Source organism: Taeniopygia guttata, chromosome 2 (assembly GCF_048771995.1).
Source record: "Taeniopygia guttata chromosome 2, bTaeGut7.mat, whole genome shotgun sequence".
Lineage (NCBI taxonomy): Eukaryota > Metazoa > Chordata > Aves > Passeriformes > Estrildidae > Taeniopygia > Taeniopygia guttata.
In genome coordinates, this window is record NC_133026.1 from 52763632 (window position 1) to 52785084 (window position 21453).

Consider the following 21453-nt stretch of genomic DNA (forward strand, 5'->3'; position numbering starts at 1 on the left):
TGGAAACAAAAAGAATGGCCAGCAAAGTTATGCCTCAGGTCACTGTTCTATGTAACATTTTTCTGTAAACTGAGGAATAACTAGACAGGATTTCAAGTTGTTTGGGTGCTTGCTGTGTGCAGATGTGTGTACAAATGTGCGAATTTTTGTGGGTGTGCATGCGTGCATACATCCTCTTTACATAACAGGGTGAATATCTTTGCTTACATTTGTCATGGACTGAGTAATTTTAGATCTCTGCAGTTAAAACTAATGCATGGAGCTACTCAGAGCCTGAGAAAGATTGAAAATTAGAGGAAGAATGTAAACAAAATGCTTAGAAAAAATGTTCAATGGCAAAACCTTTGAGAACATGTAGATCATTACCTTAATTTAACATTTCAACAAAAATATATAGAATAGCTGCAATAGCTTGAGTTCTGCTGCTTGAAATTTCTATTATCTCATTCTGTTATCAGCTGCAGAGAATGCAAGCTCTAAATATAGTGCACATTCAAAGGCTGTGAGCCTGTGGTTTCTTGGACAAAATTCCTGTGTTCTTTGTGCTGTAGTCAGCAGTATTAGTTGAGTGAGCAGATATTGACTGTGGTATTCACGTGCAGTGAACCAGAAGCAAGCCAACTCTATAGAGGCTGCTGTCAAACTTGTTGCAGTAGCCTGTGAGGTACTGGACTGTGACAGACTCCTTTTTTTTTAGCACAATTCTTCCACTCATGTTAAATCTTGCTTCAAAGAGAGAGCTGAAATGTTACAGTCTTAGTGGGGATTTTTCTTTTTTTTTTTTTTTCTTTCTTTTTTTAAAGTGTACCTGTGAGATTCCTGTGTTGTGAATTGGAAGTTCCCTAAAGTTAGAGTAGGTATAAACTCCAAGAAATGTGAGTGATGAGTAGCATGCGTTTTAGGAACACAGAGCATCTTCATCACACTCTTTCCCTGACTTAGACTCCATCCTCCCCCAACAAAGACATCAAGTCCTAGAATCTTGGAGTATGTATTGAATGTAGTTGACACTTTTTCTTTCCCAAAGGATGAAAAAACAAAAGTTAAATTAACACCTTGTTTTTGGCACTCATCCCACTATATTTTTTATAAATATATATATGTGTGTGTGTATAAGTCTATATTTGTTTACATATCTGTAACAAAACATAGGCTGTTAAAGCTGTTCTTCTGAGGTGTAGGAAACTAGCTAGCTGTCCCATGCATATTCTGTGTTGTGTGATGCTAGAAAAAAACCCCAATGATACCTAAATTTCACTGAAAGTCTTGTGTTTTGTGTTCAATGGGTTTTTCATCACTGCATCTCAGGCCAGGCTGAACTATCATTGATGACTGATATTATTGATTAATAGAGGAAACAATTTAAAGAAAAATGTTATTTTGTTTGATTTTTACTTTTAGGATGCATGACCAAGAAATGGCTTGGGACTTTATTTCAGAGTAATGTTTACATTGAAGCTGGGCCCTTTGAAGTTACCACTGAAGAGCAGGTGCCTAATCCCTTCCAGCACTGAATGTGTAGGTCAGAATTTACAATAGATTACAACTGCATTTATGGTCAGCTTTATAGATGCATTGACAATTTTCTGGAGACTCTGCGGAGGTTAGACACAGAGGCAAACATCTTGCTGCCCATGAGTCAGGAGTACAAAGCTCCTGAAGGAATGAACTAACCTATCATCTTCTTGAAAGCCTTATTTATGAGGTGTTGTGACCATTGGTGTTAAGGATCAACAGAAAATTAGGGAGTATTTCACATAAGGGAGAATTTCTAAACATATCAGATTTAAGTGGCTATCTCTTTAAAGATACACATCTTTCAGTCCTGTATCATCTCCCGTTGAAATTCAGCCTAGATTTATCATGCCTTTTCCACTGGCCCGTGGAAGAAAAGATTGATAGTCTAGTCCAGTTTATAGAGGCCACCAACGCAAATAGCCCCATTTAACAACATTGTAGACAGATTTGGCAGAGAGATCAGTAGCTGAATGACCAGGGGCAATCAGGTGTTCTCTGCTTTACCCTGGAAGATCACTATCAGCGTATATCATCAAGACAGTACCAAGAAAGCTTGTGTAGCCTGCCTCTGTCTTCTTTTGCCTTGCTCATTTTTGGACATCAGGCTTCCATCCTGACACCTTTTCTGGGAACTGTGTTTCTACTCCTGTGATTAGATCGAATTGCAGAGATGCTGAGGGAGCAAATGTGTAGCTTGTGCAGGTGTGTTCCAAGCTGGCCAGGTTGTTCCCCTTAGGGTTTTCATTTACACACCCAGCTACCTACTCCGTTTAGAGAACTATTAATGCTTCCAGCATATAGATAATGCATTTGCCTCAAAGATTTCAAAACTGAATTTACTACTTTGCAAAAAAAGTGTGCAGCCAGAATATAAATTTCCTTTATGCTTGTTGTTCAAAGTTACAGCTTTGCCTGGGAAATGTTTTTTTAACTCCAGTTTTTCACACAAATAGAACAAGAATAGCAGTGCGAGGAATTTCTCTCTTGTTTCTTTTGATGGCTATAGTTTTCCAGCCATTATATATTTACCATTTGTTAGGACTAAGTTGTACTGTAGACTATGTAGTAGCAAAATGTTTTTTAGTGCTTGAAGGATCAAAAAGATGGCCTGACAGAGACAAGACTTCTCAGCCTGGCATGAGAACTGAGTGTTTTCCTGATCTTCTCTGGGTGCACCTCAGCCAGCTCCCATACCTGGACCTTTGTTATTGGCAAAGAAAATACAAGAAAGTGCTGTTAGAATATCTTTCTTGCCCCCTTTTACCTTAGCAGAATTCACCTTTGATGTAAATAGTGCTTCATGTACCTGTGAATCCTACTGCTCTCATGATTGTTGGTGCTGCTCTGTGATTTGCGCACCTGCTGTTTGAGATGGTGTTTGGAGGACGGGAGAAGCTTGGAAGTTGTGTTTTCATTAGGTCACCCCTTGACTCCAGTCCTAGGTACAGCATAAATATGTACTGTACAGCTGATATTGTCACTCAGGTGCTCTCTCAAAATGACTTTTCTTTCCCAGATCATGTATTTGTCTAGGGGAAGGAGGGGGGAGTATGCGTATCAGAAAATAATCTATGTGTTTTATATAGAAATGTGTTTTATTCAGGAGTTTCTGTGGATTTGTATAATCTTTTTTTTTTTTTTCCTGTTGCATGTAGTTTTAGATGAGAAATTCTAGCTGATGCTCTATTCAGTAACAGTCACTAATCCCTGTGAATATCAATTTTGGGCTGCCTGTTGATGATAGTACAGAGGTTTGAAGCACATCCAACCATACTTCAACAGAAATTATTAATGCTGAACCTTCATATTGCTATTTGGTCAGGACTGTAGTCCTGCAAAGTTAGAATTTTAGTTAAATGGTCCCTTCACAACCAACTATGCATAGCAAGTGCAATAGGAGAAATATTCAGTTCCTGAATTTCTCTTTTGTTTTTGCCAACTTGGTTTTGTTTCAAACAGTTATTATTTTTATTACATAAAAGAATTACAGTTTCTTTCTTCCCCAAATCACACTTTTGTAATATTGTGAACTTATCTTACAGTAGGCACTGGAAATTAAAGGATTAGTTTTGGTTTGGTTTTGAATTTGGGGAAGAGTGTTTCTTAGCATCACAGAACTGATGTTGAGGTGTTCACTTGAGGTAATATGAGAAACTTCAGACGCTTTTCCAGAAGAAGGAACACCTGCCTTAATGGGAGGAAGGAGTTAAAGGAAGAAGAGAAGATAAAATTTGCTGGAACAATAGTGAGCATAGCATTCTTGAGTTTGAGGTAGTGAAAGTTTAGGCAAATCATAAGTGAACGAATGAGATGAGGAGAAAGGCTCCAAAGTACTAAAAGTGATAAAAGCTTCATTCTCTAAAAATAAAAAACCCACTAAATTATGAGAGTAATAACACATTAATTTAAAATACTGTTTTACAAGAGAACAAAGTGTTTGTGATATTCATATATCAGTTGATTTAAAATTTTAATTTTACTGTCATGGGTCATACCCATCATGAGGAAAACTTCCCGTGAATTGGGCATGAGTTTTTTTGAGATTTAGGACAAGCCTGAAGCTCTTTCTGGTCAGATAATCCCCCTTGTGGATGCAGTAGTCTGGTCCTCATGCTGTGGGAGTGGATCCTAATCAGCAATGCTATTTTTTCACAGAGAGTATTGCTGCACACAGGCAGGAGCACTCTTTGCATGCAGGCTGCATCCTCTTCTCATCTGTGAATGGTAGAGAGAGAAATGAGGAGTAATTGTAGAAATCATTTCAACTCTCTTAGCTTTGTACCATTTGGTTGTTTTTCTTCTTCTCCCAGTCATGCATGCATGTATGTATGTGTACTTTCTCTGTCCTGCCAAGGTTATCTTTAAAGATCTACAGGCATTTTCTGGGTGTTTTTGAACGAGTTCCCTATTTACCTTATATTGCTTTTATACAGGTCGTCTTTGATGAGTTTTTAGTCATATGCGCCCACTGAAGTTTCAGTGTACTCAAGCATTAGAAAAGCCACTATTTGAGCGTCTTTGTTTTCTTTGTTGAGCTGTTTATTTTGCTTTCTTCCCACACAGTTCCCTGGCCTCGCTCTGACAACTGCTTTTCTGCATGAATTACATTCCTCGGGGCCGCAAGTCTCCTAATTCTTCCAGTCGATTTGATTCCTGCCTGTGTGATTAGTCCTCTGCTCCAACACAGTTGGTCTTTGCCAAGCAGGCTGCTTGCTAAGTGCCTTTAACATGAAGACCTAGCTACATTTTTTAACCTCATTAGTGTGTAGGGCACTACTTCATTCTGGCTTAATAACATGGCCACTATTGAATCATCACTTACTCTAAAACAGGTTACAAAAAGGTTACCTAAGTTGTCTGTTTTTCTTTTTGTATGACTGTGCTTTTGCTGGGTGTCATTCAGCTCATGTCCATTATTTAGCATGTCAGTTGCTTTTTTGAAAGGAGACCCACAGATTCTACTGAGGTAGATTTCTGATGTTAAGAAATTTTATATTTGTATGTTCAAAAGGAAACTCAGCACCTATTTGGAAATAGCAAAACTAAATAATAAAACCAGTAAGAAAATGTGGGTTTGGAAGAAAATAGGAAGAAGGCTTGGGGGAAAATTTCCTACTTGTTTCAGCTTTAAAATTGTAAAGACTTCATCCTCACCAGTTTAAACACAGGCTTTTTACTGTAATGCTGGATTTACAGCAATGCAGCCACAGTCTACATGGCTTCACTTTGTCTTGTGGGTTCAATTTTTAGCTGAATGTATTGCCACAAAAATTTATTTCATTTACAGCTGTGTATAAACTTGAAAGGAAAAGACATTCCTGGACTTCCAAATGTTGAAAAGGCAGCAGAAAACTTTCCTAAGAAGACGGTTTCACCAGGGAGCTGGGGGAAGAAAGGAGGCAGTGGGTCACATGCCACTTGTAATGGTGCATTTGTGCAGTTGCATAGCACAGCCACTCAGAGGGTGAGACTTCATGATTAATGGTGTTTATTCTTGACAGAAGCCTCCTTTATTTATCTGCAATACAGTTTAGTGATTTTATCAGTCACCTGAATGAAAAATATTCAGTCATACCAATATTGCAGTGTAAATTGAGTAGAGTCACTTTTTATTATATCTTTCAGCCTTATCATCTGCACAGTAATTTTCTAGCAGGGGTTTGATATAGAAAGGCTGGATTTAGCTGTACTTGACACAAAGCCTCTTCAATTTCCTCTAAAAGTTCAGGCTACTCTTAGAAATGTGTATAAATATATATATATATATATATATATAAATATATATTTAAAAATATAACCCTCTTATCCAAGCAATTTCAGTATTTGAAAGAATAAAGATAAAATGTGCAAACCTGGATGTAAGAAATGTTGTTCATATGAAAACATCTAATAGCTCTGAAGCCACTGGTGAAATGCTCTTTAATGTTTAAGCTTGTGGCTTAGTGCAGTTCTTTTTGCATGGCTACGTAGTCTGACTTTCTTCTAATCAATCATCATCCAAGTCCAATCAGCATACAGGCAGAGCCTATCGTTCATCCTGGTGTAATTTCAGAGTTGAGGACTATAATGGCCACATACAGCACATTAGTCACTGCGATAACAGCTAGTGGCACTCCTGAGGAAGGGGGAGGATGGGGAAGAAGGGGAATAAAATTCTTCTCATTCTCACAGTGCATTAGTGAAATAGGAGCAAATGTTAAACAAATGTTTATTCAATTAGCTGACTTAACAGCATTAAGTGTGAGAAAGCTTCTGACACTCCTTTGACCCACTTTTTCTGAGTGAGGAGAAGAGCGGCAAGGGAGGCAAGAAAGGGGTACATTAATGCAGTCCAGATTTGTATATGTCTACATACTGATATGATGGTGTCTCCGGTTAAAGACTGGAAGGGATGTCAGGCTCTGCCTGTAGCCTAGAGGAAGCTAAAATTTGAATAGCAAATGGGACCACCTCTAGAGCATCAGAAGAGAATTGCAGAGCAGAGAAGTTTGCTGTAGGAATGCAGTTGGTAATTTTACTGCTCACTCTGTTATTACTAACAAGAGATAAGAAGTTGGCTGTAGAGCTTTTAGATTTTCCTGCTGCACTTTGTGGTACAGCATAGTTTGAAGGGGAAATAGTGTGTGGAGGTCCATGGCAATCTGATTCAAATAACACTTTCTTGTCCTGTGCATCTGTTTTATATTCATGATGATGATTATTTCTGCATCAAATGCAACATTGCTACATTGTTCTCCATCTATTAATGTACAAATCAGTACATTACATTTACAAGTCTGTAAACTTGTAACCAGCTGAAGACAGGAGAGGAGAAATTTACCAGCACTGAGGTTAGGCTGTCCTATGAAGGTATAAGGTCTTGCTTTATTTATAGTTCAGTGCAAGCTGAGTAAAATAAGGCAGTGCCTGGATAAGGTTCTAGCAGAAGGAAGAGATGGAAATCACATGTTAGCATTACTTTTATTTACTGTTTACGTTACTGCAGTGTCCAACAGCTCTGTGCAGGATCGGCGCTGTGCTGAGTGTTGTGCAAATATAAGGAGCTCTGCCAGAAAGAGCTTGCAGTCTTTGGCAAATGAACTCTGGTGAGTCAGCTCTGATGGCCTCAGGGTTTACCAGCCCCAGCTGTTTCTTGGCCCTGGGGATTATCCCTTCTCCCTCAGCAGGGCTGTGCGGTTTTGCCCCATTTACAGTCTCACAGCTTTGCTCTGGCTTCCTGACACCAGGCAATGAAGTGGCCAGAAGAGGCAGAAGATGTTCTGCCTTGGTGGGGCACCAAGCTGGGTACTTGGAGGCTTGCAGAAAAACATTTCCAGATAATCTCTGGTAGAAGTGTAGAATGGGCAAGTGACATTTGCAGGGAGTAGTTATTGTTGGTTACTTTTTTGTACAAACAAAGAAATTGTCAGGTAAATGTATATAGTCCTCTCCTGGCAACTGATTTCTTCTCAGCATCCTGAGAAAGATGTAGAGAAAGGAGAGGAAAGCTGGGATGCTCTGTATTGCAAAGGCCAAGTGGACAGTGTTTCACAGCAGTGCCAGGAGGCAGCAACGGTGGTGGGTGGATGGAAGGAAGAGGAAAAGGAGAGGCAGGTGTGTGTGAGGAAGAGAACAAGAAGACTAGACTTGACTTGAGGAATGCCAGGAGACAGTAGATAGTTTTATTTACATTTTTCATAATGAAGGAAATTAAACAGTCAAAACTGTGTCAGCATACACATTTAAGGAATGCATGTCAAAACTCCCAAGTCAAGACTGTATCATCTGAAGCAGCAGTTGCTTGCTGTAGTCACTACAGGTGGTACCATGGACTGAAGGTCCAGTGTTACAGCTGACCTTATGTAAAGGTTATTCTGTTAAATAACAGAATGAATATTCATGGCTTTTCATGGCATAAACTATTCTTGAAGAAATGCAAAATCCACCCATAGTTGGGTTATTTATGAAGTCCAGTAAGTAGCAGTGTATGTAAAGAAACCTGGGTCTACGTTCAGGCAGTCCATCAGTTGAAAAATAGGAATACAGTCACTGACTAAGGATTTAGTGCTTGATTAATGTAGTCAATTTTTAACTGTAACTACATAATGTTAACACTTCCCCAAAGAAGGGGAACCAGAGTAATATTCTTTTGCTGTCAGTCAATGCCTAATTGTCATGCAGATTTCCTGAACCATGAACATCTCTTGTACAGTCATTCGTGTCCCTTTTTTTTTTTTTTCTGCAATGATGCCTTTTAACTTTATGTGGGAGAAACTTTGTATTCTAACCCCATGTGAGGTTATTTGTATATTTTAGGAATTTACATATCAGAGCTGCACACATTTGGTATGGCATTGTCCTTACCTCAGTGAGAAAATACTCAGTAAGATAGGATCTCTTGATATGACCTTTCCACTATAGATACTGAATATTTTCCAAGCGCTTTACCACAGTTCTAAAGATGCAGAAAGTGGATCAGGAAGACAACAAACTTGTACAAGGTGGGCAGAACATAAACAATGGAAATTAAACCAGAGCCTGTCTACCTTAAGCCCTGATCTAATTTCTATGTGAACTACATAGGCATGGACCCACTCCTGATTTATTTGAATATGTATCTACTGAATGAAAGTTTGCTACCAAATCAGATTCTGTGACGTACTTCCCTATGGTGGCTACAGTCCCAGTGTGAATTTTGGAGGAAAGGTGAGTAAATATTCACTAGGTGTTGAAACATGGAAAATGATACAGGAAATCAGGAGGGTTTTTTTGTTTTAGGACTTAAAAAACATGCTCATGTTCTCCTTTTTCTTCATTTCTACCATTAAGATAATATATTTAACAGTGCTTACACTTTGCACTTGAGCTGTTTTATATGAAGTGTGCTCTGATATTTCCATATATTCAAATAACTCTTTAAATGTTCATAATTACTTGTTTAGTTTTCCTAAGTCCAAGAATGTAATATATAGCAGCTTTGAGACAGTGAGTGATTCTGAGGGAATGGAGTGCCTTTTTGAAGCTGGAATTTATGAAAAAAAAAAAAGATATTAAAAATTATATTATTGATTTCCCATGATATGTATTCATAGGTTTGATTGTTTACCAATTCAATGAGAAGTGAAAAGAGAAAAGGACTGTGGGTTGCATTTTAAAAATGCTCGGTGCTGGCCTCAATCTCCTTACACTGAAATCTCAGAACTCAGCTTTATTAATACAAGAACCTTTTATTAGCCAGTTGTTGGTTGCTGGTGCTGAAGGGTCAGTCTGTACAAGCAACTATGGTATTAAATAAAAAATAGAAATTTAACATGGGAGATATTACCAAAGGAATTGAGCCACGTGCTTTAAAATAGGAGCCACCACATACCAAAAAAGTCCTTGTTTGTTCATCTTCCAGGTTCTACTAGAAATAAGTGTTAATATTTTGTGGGCAGATATCAGAAGATTATTACAGAAAAAAAAAAAAAGAAAAAGATAAAAGAAAAGTATCCTTGGCCGTTTAATGAATTTAATATTCTTCAGTTCTCCAGGCAGGACTGAATTGAACAGGTATCAGAGAAACAGTGTGGATATCATTGGTATGAGAGTTATGCCATCAATGCTTGCTCCAGCATTGAATAACATATTGTTAAATGATTAAATATCGAGGTTTGAACTTTGACACGTTCATAATATAACAAGATGGATGAAAAGGCAATAATAAATTAGGTTATGTTACAATATTTCATCCCACTTCGTTGACAAGCTTTGTTCTGAGATAGATTATTGTTCCATCTGTAACCTCAGCTCAGTGTCATATTTACAATGTTATAGTTAAGGATCACTTGCTGTTTTCAATATAAATGTATTTTTCAACAGATTCATAAAAGAGGCATTTAAAATTTTATCAGGACAAAATTTGGCATCAAGATTTCCAGTCCTGGAGTTATAGTTTCCTTTAAAATCAGAAAGAGCTTAAATCACCTTTTTTTTTTTTTTTTTTTTTTTTTTTTTTTTTTAAGATAGGTTGTTCTTAGAAGAGGTTTTTGTTCAAGCACAGCTTAAAGTTATTTGGAAACCATTTATGACAGATCTCTAACACCAAACCAACCTTAAAAATAGTAGTCCAGATTTTCCTGTGGCACAGACCTTTGCGGCTGTTCTGAGTGGCTTTACATCTGCTTCCAGAAAATATTGCTATTGAAGAATGCCTGTGACAAGTGAGGGGATTGTACTGTGCCCTGGGGCCTCCTGTAGTTTTCACAGTTGCAAGAGATAGAAGTACAGGGAAAATTTTCAGTGTATTGATATTTTGGCATCTATTAAAACAGTTCAAGCACTCCAAAGCAAGTAAGTACCCTGAGGCCATATTGCCATGATTGGCAATAATTGTCTGGAACGGCCTCGCTATAGACCTCTACCAACACCCCATGCATCCAGGAACTCCTGTTTAGCTGAGCTGCCTGACCTATGTTGTAAGTAGTGCCAGTTTGTGGTCCTGCTCCTGGCTGAGGTCAGGATCTGCACTGTAGGGAGCTGTTCTGGATAGAGGTCTCAGAACCATGGTGTAACTTGTCTCCTAATCTGTCTTTGTCCTTGTCTCCTTCTGCACTTGACTGGCCCAACCCAGACCTGGTTTGTCATTTTGCCTTGTCTCATACTCATGATGGACTGTGTTAGTAGCATCTGGCTCTGGTCACTGAGATCTGGTGGCATGAAGTGCATTGCCCATGCGTGGCTCCTGGCTTGCCTTTTCTTAGGGAGCAGCTGGCCTTTGCTGCTCCCCAGCACCCTGAACTGGATCTCTTTTCTTTCCATCCCCCCCTCCACAATTCCTAACTCAGTTTCATGCGTGAATCCACATAAGATGGTTTCATGGACTTTGGGCTGATCCTCTAATCCCATCAGTAGAGCATTGAGAAGGTGGTTGAAAGAGCTCATAGTCAACAAGCTCTGTGCTGGCTTACCTACCCAGGGACTTTCACCTCTAGTCATAGCCAGACAGCAATGTTTCACCTCAAGTTAGCTGTTCCATTAGTAGCAAAGAAAGGGATAGGATTTGAATATGGGCAATCTTATCTTCCTCTTTGTAAAACTGGCAAATGCTTTAAGTACAAAAAACCAGCCTAAAGTATGTGGTAGGAGTCCCCGTATCTCAGTTTTTTTCTGCTGATGGAAAGAATGTGTGATCCTTTCAAGATAATACTAGGTAATGATCTGTGCATGCAGATCATTTTGAAATATGTATAACTTGCTCGTGCTTGCCTCATCAACTCTCAGATTCCCATGATCTTCCTTTACCAGTTTAAAAAGAGCTGTATGAGCTGAAAAGGGAATTGCATTTGATTCAGTTTTTGTGGTGGTTAAAATCCAAACCTGCTGCTTGTCATTCTTCTTGTGCACAGTTCATCTATTGCAGCTGTAAGCAACAAAACAAAATTGCACGCTGTTTACATGAGTAATAACTGAAATTCTACAGATAGCTCACCTGTGGTTCAGCAGTGGTCAGAAAAAAAACCCCATTTTTTTAAAAAGGCAGCTTTACACATACTGTGGTTTGCCCTACAACTGATGCTGTTTACAGCTGCTGACCTGGTGTGACTATGTAAGTTTTTAAGACTGTGCAGACACCTCTGCAACAATTCATCAAAGTGTCATGACTAATAGGAAAAAATACACCTGTTTGCCCTTACAGTGATCTGATCTCCCTGTCTCAGCATGTGTGTGCCATTCACGAGCTGAGTAGTTGAGATTCCCCAGAGCATCAGAGTTGGGACACGAAGAAGTTGGCATGCTGGGTATGGCTGAGGTGTGGGAAGTCCTGTGGTAGATATAGAAACTGTGTGGCACTAATGATATTTCAGCACCTTAGCAATGAACAGGAAGGCCTTCTAGAGAGGAAGGAGGAGATGCCTTCACAGCTAGCCCTGTTCACTGTTCTTTCTCATTTATGTCAGGGTTGTAGATACAATCAAGGTTACTAAGAAAATAATAAAGTCATCCTAATGTGCCAGGATAAAAATTAGTGGCAAAACACAGTCACAGGATCTCTTTTACCCACAAACCTGGAGACCTTCAACTACATCTTGAAAGTGTGATCAGCGTTATATGAAATTTGAATTGAGTTTGCAGGGTCTCTAGAAGTAGACACAAAGGTCCTGATTCAGCAAAGAGCATACATCTTCTTTGCTCCCTCCCTTAAGTGGTCTGAATATCTTGTATAACAGAAGAACCCCTGCACAGGAGAAGATGCAGGGCAAGTTCTGCCTTCCCATGGTTTGCAGGTGAGGCATAAATTGTCAAGAAGTATCACTGAAAAATCTCCTTGCCTCTTGTAATTCTGAAGCCTCATCACATCCCATGGAGTAGCCTCAGACCCAAGGCAGAGTGCCATTCAACAGGATGCACGGCTAGGTTGCAGGATGCTGGGCTGGAGGGTCCTGAGTTTGAAGGAGGGTCCCCAGCTTCTTTCCCTGCTCATGACATCATGGACTAGATGACTAGAAGATACCTGTAAGGGTACCTTCCAATCCAAACCATTCTATTATTCTATACATGTGAAATAAAAATTAGGGGGATGGACTGCCACCCACATCTGGAGATTTGATTTGATTGTCACTGAATGAATATCTGCAGAGCCACTCCTGGGCTGTACTGTTTGCTATTTACAGGATGAAGGTTGTTCTTTATTGCAACAATGATGTTGCAAAGCAACAGTAAGGGTGTTTGGCAGCACCCTTTCTAAAAGCTGCATTTTAGTTTGAAGGAGGGAGTTAATACTTGTGAAAGGTGTTCACAGTGAAGTTTAATCACAGAGGGAAAGGAAGGATATGTGACATTTATTGGAATAAATCAGGATGACTCAAATTGTGGGCCTGAGAGCAGATGAAAAAAGCATGAGGGAAAATGGGTCTGTAGGGAAAGGAGAGTCTGGGAACACAGAGGAGCGAGAGAAGTCCAGACTGAAAGTGAGCGCAGAAGTTATCAGCCTGTTAGAATCAGATGATCGAGAGAAATTAAGAAACATCAGAGTCCAGAGCTGGGAATTCTTTGTGGAATCTGATGATTCCTTATTTCTGCCTCAGATAATACCGTTTATATGCCTGCTGTTGATTATGTTACCCAGGTCAGTGTCCTTTCCCTAGCATCCTGGGAAAACTGAGGAGCTCAGAAGAGGAGAGAGAGAAAGAGTCAGGGCTGAGAAGAGCAGTGGAGTCCTGGTGTCCTTGAATGGCTCTCGCTGGATCTGGAGGGAGAAGCTGAGAGCCTGGCTCTTAATCTTGCTCCTGCGGCAGCATTTGGCTGTTGGCCAGCTGGAGAGTGAATCACTGGGCCGATACGGACTTTCAGCCTTCTTGCATAAGCATTTAAAGAGTTCTCTGTTCAATATGCACCAGATAAGGCCAGGGCCCCAGCCTGCTTGCATGCTCTTCGTGCTTATAAATATGCGTTGGGATCACATTTAAAAATAATCTCTTGTAAAATGACATCCAGACTTAGTTTCTTTGTTACTCTTGTATAAATTTGCTGTACTACTATATTTTCCTCACTTCCAGGATAGAAAATTCACTCTGTATTCGTCTGTAATGTGATACCCAGCTGTAGTACTTTTGCTTCCTACATCACCATGATTTTTAAAGTTCTTGTCTACCAAACTTGGCCTGACAGGGAATCAGGAGACAACGAATATTTGATGTCTGATGGGCTTTCATAGTACAAAGGTAAAAGATGCATTTCCACTGTAAAACAGAGGTACTTTAGAACCATGCAGACAAAAAGTTCTCTGAGGAAAGGAGATGTCTGGTTTGCACAGTGGTGGAAAGTAGCTTCTGGTTTCAGGTTCTCAGTGCATTTCAGATATGCTGAAGGCATGCTAGTGAGTGGCTTAGCTTTATGTGGGTCACTTGCTTGAGTGCCAGAGGAGAGACTGCACTGTTGGTACCTGCTGCTAGCACAAAATGCAGCTCTCTAACAAACTTTGGAGCTAGAAGGTATTTTCATAGAGGAAGGCTAAACAGGCTTACCTTGCAGAAAGCTGTTGGAGGGCAAGAAACACAAAAAAGGTCAGAGAGGGAAGGAAAAAGAGGGAGAAAAACACATCAGGAGAAATCTTCATTCCTCAGATTTTACAAGCCCTCATGGATTTAGTGGCAGGGAAGCTGGCGTCATGTTAGGAATTCATGACTTTGATCACTGTCCCACTCATATGCTAGCATTTCCTAGCTGATGGCAGGGCAGAATTGGCTCCTATGTAAGATTATGTTCTGTTGGCCTTTTAGGTGATGACAACTACCTCCATTGATCGTGATATGTGTATGTTAAAGGGAAAAAAAATACATTTCTTGTTTGATTACTCTTTGTAAGCCAACAGCATCAAAGGAACAGGCTGCCCTCACTGCTCTCACAGCTGCTGCCTGTGTCTGTGCTGTATATATGCTAAATTAATTGGAAAAACAGGGACAAAAAGGCATTTAGTTCAGGTCAGCCAGTTGGACTACAGCAAATGCATGACAGGCTTAATCATTGTCTTTTGCCAAAGTGCAGGTTGGCAAGGGCAGGCACTCCAGCCCCTTGTGATGAAATTTGAACTTTTTCAAGTGGCTTTGGAGATGGGATGCTGTAAGACAAAAGTCTCCAAGCAGAGACCAGATAGTGTCGTATCGACAGGGTGGGATGATGGGGAGGATTATGGCAGGTTATTTGTCTTTTGTCAGCTTTCAGCCTTGGTTCATCACACGTAGCATGAGAAGGCACCAAGCTTTCCCTTCACAGAAATGATGTAGTTAATTAATGGGGTCTTGTTAAAAAACATTGGTCACTGGCGCCATACTAAAAACACACATATGCAGCAATTTTTCTTACTCTGCCATCAAGTTTTGTGCCTTTTTCATGGGCAGGGACAGCAAGGAAAAAAAAAAGCTCCAAAGAACCCATCTGTCTTAATGGCTTGCAAAGTCTGGGACTCCTGAAGTGGTTTCTGTATAAACATGCCAACTTGCACTTTCAGAAGGAGTAAGCTGGAAAATGAAGGGCATGGGTGCAGCGTGGTGCTCAAAGCTCCTTTTTCAATAGCCACGTGGTTTTAAAGATGTAAATGATTCTGAATCTCAGTATGTATTCTATATTGCAGTAAGAACTATTATGTAATATTGTGTGCATATTTTGCACTAATTGAAGTGATTTTCTCCTTAACTCCTTAGGGAAAGGGTATTGAGGGGTGTAAAGATTAAACCAAATATAAAATCATGTTAAAATTGGTTAGAGAAATGTTGCTAATAGTGGGGACACAGAAGAATTAATTTCCCATCTTTTTCTTTCCAGGCAGTTGACTTCAGTACATGTGCTACCCAGCTGTTATTCTTCAAGAAACAAGTGTGTTACCTTTATAGTATTTTTCTTTATTGTGTAGATAACCTGGCTGGTTTTGTTTTTCTTCCTTTTGTTTCTTCCAGGCCTTCTGCCTTATCTAGTAGCCCAACATACTCAGAGCTGCCATTCCTTAGAATTTCCCCGCACCGAAATCCTGCTGCAACATCAGAGTCTCCCTTCAGCACCCCTCACCCATACATTAACCCCTACATGGACTACATCAGGTCCCTGCACAGCAGCCCATCCCTCTCCATGATCTCGGCAGCCCGTGGACTCAGCCCAACAGACGGTGGGTTAAGACAGGCTTCCTGTTTTCTGTCATTGTAGCAACTTAAGTTATATTAATCTTGTCAACATTTTTCCCCCTTGTTCAAAGCAGCTTCACCAGGTTTGTCAGACATATTCATTATGTCATAAATGTTTCAATACTTCATCAGCCGATGATGGCTCATTTGTACATCTCACAAATGTTGAAACTTCAGGGAGAAGATAAAAAAAAGCTGCCTCATTCAAAATTTATGCTGGAAGGGTGGTATGTGTCTTGTGATATCTTTTGTTTGTGGGGCTGACATGGGGTGTAATTCTGATCTCCCAAAAATCCATTTTACCTGCACTCAATTGAGTTAGATTCTTTATGAGTGTGCATCAGTGTATGACCATGGAGTTCTTCAGGCACAAAAGGCTTGTTAATTAAAACAGTATTTTTCAATCATAAAAAGCATGCACTGACTAGTTACATTTAGTCAATAATTCTGTTGAAGTTATGTAGAATTATTTCAGCTTATTTTAGCCAGCAACATAGCCAAAAACAAATGATGCTTATGTAGAAGTGTCTAATGATCAAGACTGTCTCTTTTAATCTAAATTGTGGGCAGTGTACTTGAAATTCAGTGCTTTAGGTCTTGGTGTGACAATAGCTTTTACTTTCCAGGCTATTTGGGCTAAAGTGAACTCCTGTGATCACTCTTGTCATTACTCTAGCACATTTCCTATTCATTTCAGTGGGAATTTTGCCAAAGTGGGCCATCAACAGAGTTGCAAAAAAAAGGCTGTCTTGTTAATAGGTTTTTCAATAGTGGGTAAGCATAAGCAGTTTGACATTTCAAAATTGTACCATTTACTGAAGGGAACTAAAATATAACATAGTCAGAATCAACTATGTAGAGAAAGGTAATTAAACTGATACTTTATCTATAGGAAAGATCTTCCCAGTGAATTCAGAAACTTACCAGAGTTAAACTGCCTTTAGCTGAATTTGAAAAATGAGCAGTGCACCCTATCCAAACGGATAACTAATTAATCCTCGTTTATAAGAATATATACCTTTACAGTTAATCCATTAGTTATGGGCACATATTCTTATGAGAATAAATTTTAATGACCTATTGTCAGTCAAGGTATATGGCATGCACATAGGGCTTTCCTAGCAGCACTTTGGATGTTGCATGAATTCTTCCTGATTCTACCCTTTTTGTTTTAGCAGAAGTATTTTTTTTTAGAAATACTTTTAAGAAAAAAAAAATTGAATGGTTAGAAGGGCAAGTTTTGACTTTAGGAGCTTTGAAGCTTTAGATGTAGGACAAAAATGACAGAGCTATAATGTAATGTCATATATTGGTAAAACTCCTGCGGTGTACATCTGGACTTTTTCACAGGAGCTAATGTGCTATTACCTTGCTATCTTCAATACTCTTCAGGTCCCATTCCTGCAGAGTTTCATTTATGCTTAAGGTATGTTCCAGTGCTACATAAAGAAAGGTTTGAAGGAAACCACCTATCACCACCTATGACATTAAGCTGTATGCAGGCTTGGTCTCAGGTGTACCACACTGGATTCACTTGCGAAGATGTAGGGACAGTGTTCTCTGACCCAGCACCCAACTGGTGCTCCAGAAACATCCAGAGATGTCACAGGGTAGAATTTGGATTCAGATTCTGCCACCTAAATGTAGATGTTTACAGTATAGAAATGTGTGATCTTTCTGTGTTGTTCTGCCATTGTAGTCTAGTGAGTTGTAGGTAGTGAGGCCTCAAGGAACTGTTCAGTTCCCCAAGAAATGGACACTTGGCATGTTAGCAGTTGAGTCTGGAGCTCTGTCATAATTATGATTGTGCTAATGTTCATCTGTCTGCAGTGCAGGTGTTTGGTGTCAGTTAGGTCTGTGAAATACCCTGCCTCAACTCCACCTGCCACCTCAGAAAGACAGTTTTCTTCTGCCAGCCGATGTAGCTTGGATACTCCCAGGCTTTCAGATGGCACGAGACACTCAGGTGTGGACAGTACAGCTGAGTACACTCTGTTTTAATGCTCAACCCCTGAGCTGTGATTGCTGGCTGTGTCATAATCTGTCATTAAGTACATGCTAAATTTACTACCTCAAGCATCTCTCTTCAGGTTTTAAACAAACATGTTACTTCACACTTGCTGTAGGCTCACAGCTCATCTTTGATCAGTTGCCACAGCCCTGGTTTTGCGCAGCATCCAATGAAAATACAGTAACTTGACTGAGGCATTGAAGATATCTCAATCAAACAGCATGCTGTTGAAAAGCTTCAGGTTTGTTCCCTGGAATCCATAGTCTGTTGTATGATCAATCAGGTATACAATAAAATGCCTTTTCTCGGATATGGGTTCCTGGGATCAGAGAATCTGAATCATGGCTTGAGCACTTCTGGAATGCAAATGAAACGCTCCTGTGCTTTAAAGGGGTATATGCACATAATGTACTAATAATGTAAAGGACACCATGGCTTAAGTGATATAGTCTTTGAACTCTGAAAACTTGGAAGTTGTTATTGCTCTTCTGAAAGCCATAATGAGGTTTCTCTTGCTGCCTAATTGCTTTAGGACACTTAGATAATCAGATCAGTGTACTATTGGGCTCAGTCTGTCAACTCACAGATCTGGGGTTGGCCAGGAGCCAGAACAATCTGGAACATAACTCTTGTAGCTTCTCCTTAGCCAGCAGATTTGGTGGGTCAGGGGTGGCTGAGGACTTCTCCGAGGATTTGGACTGGGGTAAGGATGGAGTTGTTGGTGTGTGTCCAGGAAAGTGCTCAAATGAAGCTCAGCTCTGCCTGTGGGGCAGAAGAAAATGCCCCTGCTCATAGGAAAAAGGGGACAAAGCTGGAGCTACCCAGGAATAAACAGGAAAAAATTCAGGACTCAGGGTCTTCCCATTTACCCTTCATTTGCATTTTCCCTTCATGCAATACATCATTTAGTAGGCTAATTTTTTATGTTTGAGAGGGGTAGTAAGGAATAATTTTTTTAGAGCACCAGAACATTTCTTGGCATATGAAACGTTTAGAACATTTAGTAATTATGTGTTCACTATGTTTTTTGCAGCAGTTAATTTTAAAGTTTGCAGCCAATGTTACTGTTAGTTAACCCAGACACTTATGTCAGAAAGCTCAGGAAGTATTTTCAGTCTGTCTGGAAATATACCATGGTTGCCTACTACTGTAAAACTTTAAAATCAGTGATTCAGTGTGAGTTACCCATCTTTTAAAATTTGGTCTGAATTATTTCTTCACCATTTCACAGAAAGTGGAAAGATTGTATTTATTGCGAAATCAATTTGTAATTTGAAAAAATACCAGCAACTTTTAATTTATCTCAGCTCATTTTTTATGCCATTCCTATTCCTGTTTGACATACATCTATTTTTCACAACCCTTTCTTACATGTTATGTTTAACATTTCAACATCAAAAGCATATTCTTTCATTTTATTTGGAAGTAATAAAGGCGGACTATACACTTCAGCAATCTGTTGCTGAATTAACTTTTCTCCAAATTGCAATGCCTTGTTTATGTTCAAAAGAACATTAATTAAAAGTGTAAATCTTAATTCTTTGTTTATAAGGTTTGCATTTAGGATCTGATTTTCTGATGAAAATATAAATTATTTTTACCTCTGTGTAGGTAACAATATTCAAAGAATTTCAGCCCGATGTTTTGTTTTCATTCAAGATGCAGCTGCTGAGATTAAAGAAAAATCTCATTGAATGATATGAAAGAATATAAAAATAATCTGCTGTACCAGCTTGGGGTGCAGCACATTGACCTAATGAACCCTAAGTGTTTTAGGCAAGCTTACATTTCATCTTGTGGTGACCAAACCATTTTGCAAGTGGGACGGGGAGCGATCAGAGAGAAGGGTTGTTCACCTCAAGTTTCATGGTGGGTCAGGGTCAAGATCAAGGAGGGGGAGCCCAGCTTATTTTATGATTACGTCTTACTGAAGTTTATGAAATGACTCTCTACCTTCAGTAGCATCTGAAGCCTGCTGAGAAAAGATGATCTTTAAGTGATATCAATTTTTGTATTTGTCCAGGGTTTCCCATTAGTTGATGACCTGCTTAAAAATTGGAGGGGAACAGGAAGCTCTCATGTTATTTTTACATGAGAGAACAGCTAATACAAGTCATTTTCAGAGGACTGCATCACGATAACCTCACTGATGGGATGTAGAGTCTGTTCAGTCTGTGGTTTTGACTCTGCAAATAGGCTTGTGTATCAAGTATATTTATACATGAACTTTGAAGGATGGATGGTCACATTTATTGACTTCAATCTGTCCTCCTAAAAAACTGACCCTCTGTCGTTCATGGACAGCTATTATTTGTCCTGAAATCATGCTTTATCCCTGTTTGCTACTAAGCACAGACACAGAGGGACATGGTGAGGGAGAATCTTCTAGTCTCCTAAGCAGAGACTCCAGATACCTGAATGCTTATGGAAGTTCACCCTGTTACCTTAGAGACAGCTTCCTCTGAGCCAGGATGAGGTAAATGTGAATAAAATGTTAGGAAGGTTTTCCTGCTTTTTTATGTCACTAAATAAATCATACTAGTTTCCATTGCTGTCAGCCTGTCACTTTTTGAGTCACTTAATAATAAATACAAAAATATGAGATCACCAAGCTCATTAATATTTTAGGTCTTACTGTTTTTTGAATGATGTCTTTACCATACCATTGGTTGAAATATATTGACCAGTGGTGGCACAGTGCAGATACTGCATTACATTAAAAAATAAACAAGTTGTTTTAATGGCCAGAGAAGCCAGCAATGTGATAAAACTTTCCTTCTTGTTTATCTTATGTCATTAATGGTACTTTTATGTTGTTTTTTTTAGCTCCACACGCTGGCGTCAGTCCAGCTGAATATTATCATCAGATGGCTCTGTTGGCAGGCCAGCGCAGCCCGTACGCAGACATCATTCCTTCAGCTGCCACTGCAGGAGCCGGGGCTCTTCATATGGAATATCTTCATGCCATGGATAGTGAGTGATATTTTCTAGAAATATAGACGGTCCTACAAAGGGAACCATGTGGGTTGTTCGTACTCTGACCCAAAATGCTTCCGTGTTGATAGAGAAGTGGGAGTCGACATAAGCCTCCTCATGAGGCTGGAGGGCCAGAGAATTGATTGCCAAATGCACAAGGGTTATGTCAAGCCTAAAAGTAAACTTTGAAAGAAAGTAGGGAGAGGAGCAGGACTGCTCCTGAAAACAGGTTATAAATTTTATTTCTAGCAGGGCTTGAGTGCTTTTGAAATTGTCCTATTCTATTGCAATCAGTAACTCACTTTCATAGGCTGAGTATTTCTCTGATGAGCTCTCTGTTAACAGAAAGTTTACATCTGTTTTTCTGTTAGGAGAGCATGCCCTGCACCTTTCAGAGAGTGCTAGCTGCACTTACAAGTTGCGTATCATAGACCAATAGACCAGCGACCACTAGTAAAGTGAAGCAGTTGCTTAATTCTCAAAGATCCCAACTTAGTTTTCCATAACATTTCCATAATATTAAGAGCCTTCTTTATCCACTCAGTATCTTTCAGTCCTCTAATCTGTCTCTGTTTCTCTGTTGAAGGAGGAAAAGAGAGGACCCCATTGCAAATTGCTTGCTACTGCTTCTTTTGATCAGACAGGAGGGATTTGCAGAGCATTCCCCTTGAGTCATAGATGCTTACATGCTTTTCAGGATAGACTCTGTTCCTTCTGATGAGGGTAATAAAAAATGCTGGCAAGAAAGGGTGGTGATGTTGACTGTACTTGGTAGTACAGACCAATACAATAGTGTTAGACAACCGTATTTTC

At 39.5% G+C, this 21453-nt stretch overlaps 1 protein-coding gene across 5 annotated transcripts in view; it reads left to right on the forward strand.

The window, feature by feature from the left end:
- Positions 1–21453, forward strand: part of GLI3 (GLI family zinc finger 3) — a 204300-nt gene that overhangs the window by 117510 nt on the left and 65337 nt on the right. For 4 of the 5 annotated variants that reach the window (XM_030265326.4, XM_030265327.4, XM_030265328.4 and 1 more), the window contains 2 exons: positions 15432–15637; positions 20491–20637. In XM_030265326.4, the coding sequence (XP_030121186.4) occupies positions 15432–15637; positions 20491–20637 (353 nt within the window). The remainder of the gene's footprint in view (positions 1–15431; positions 15638–20490; positions 20638–21453) is intronic. The other variant, XM_072925938.1, reaches the window with a different exon arrangement.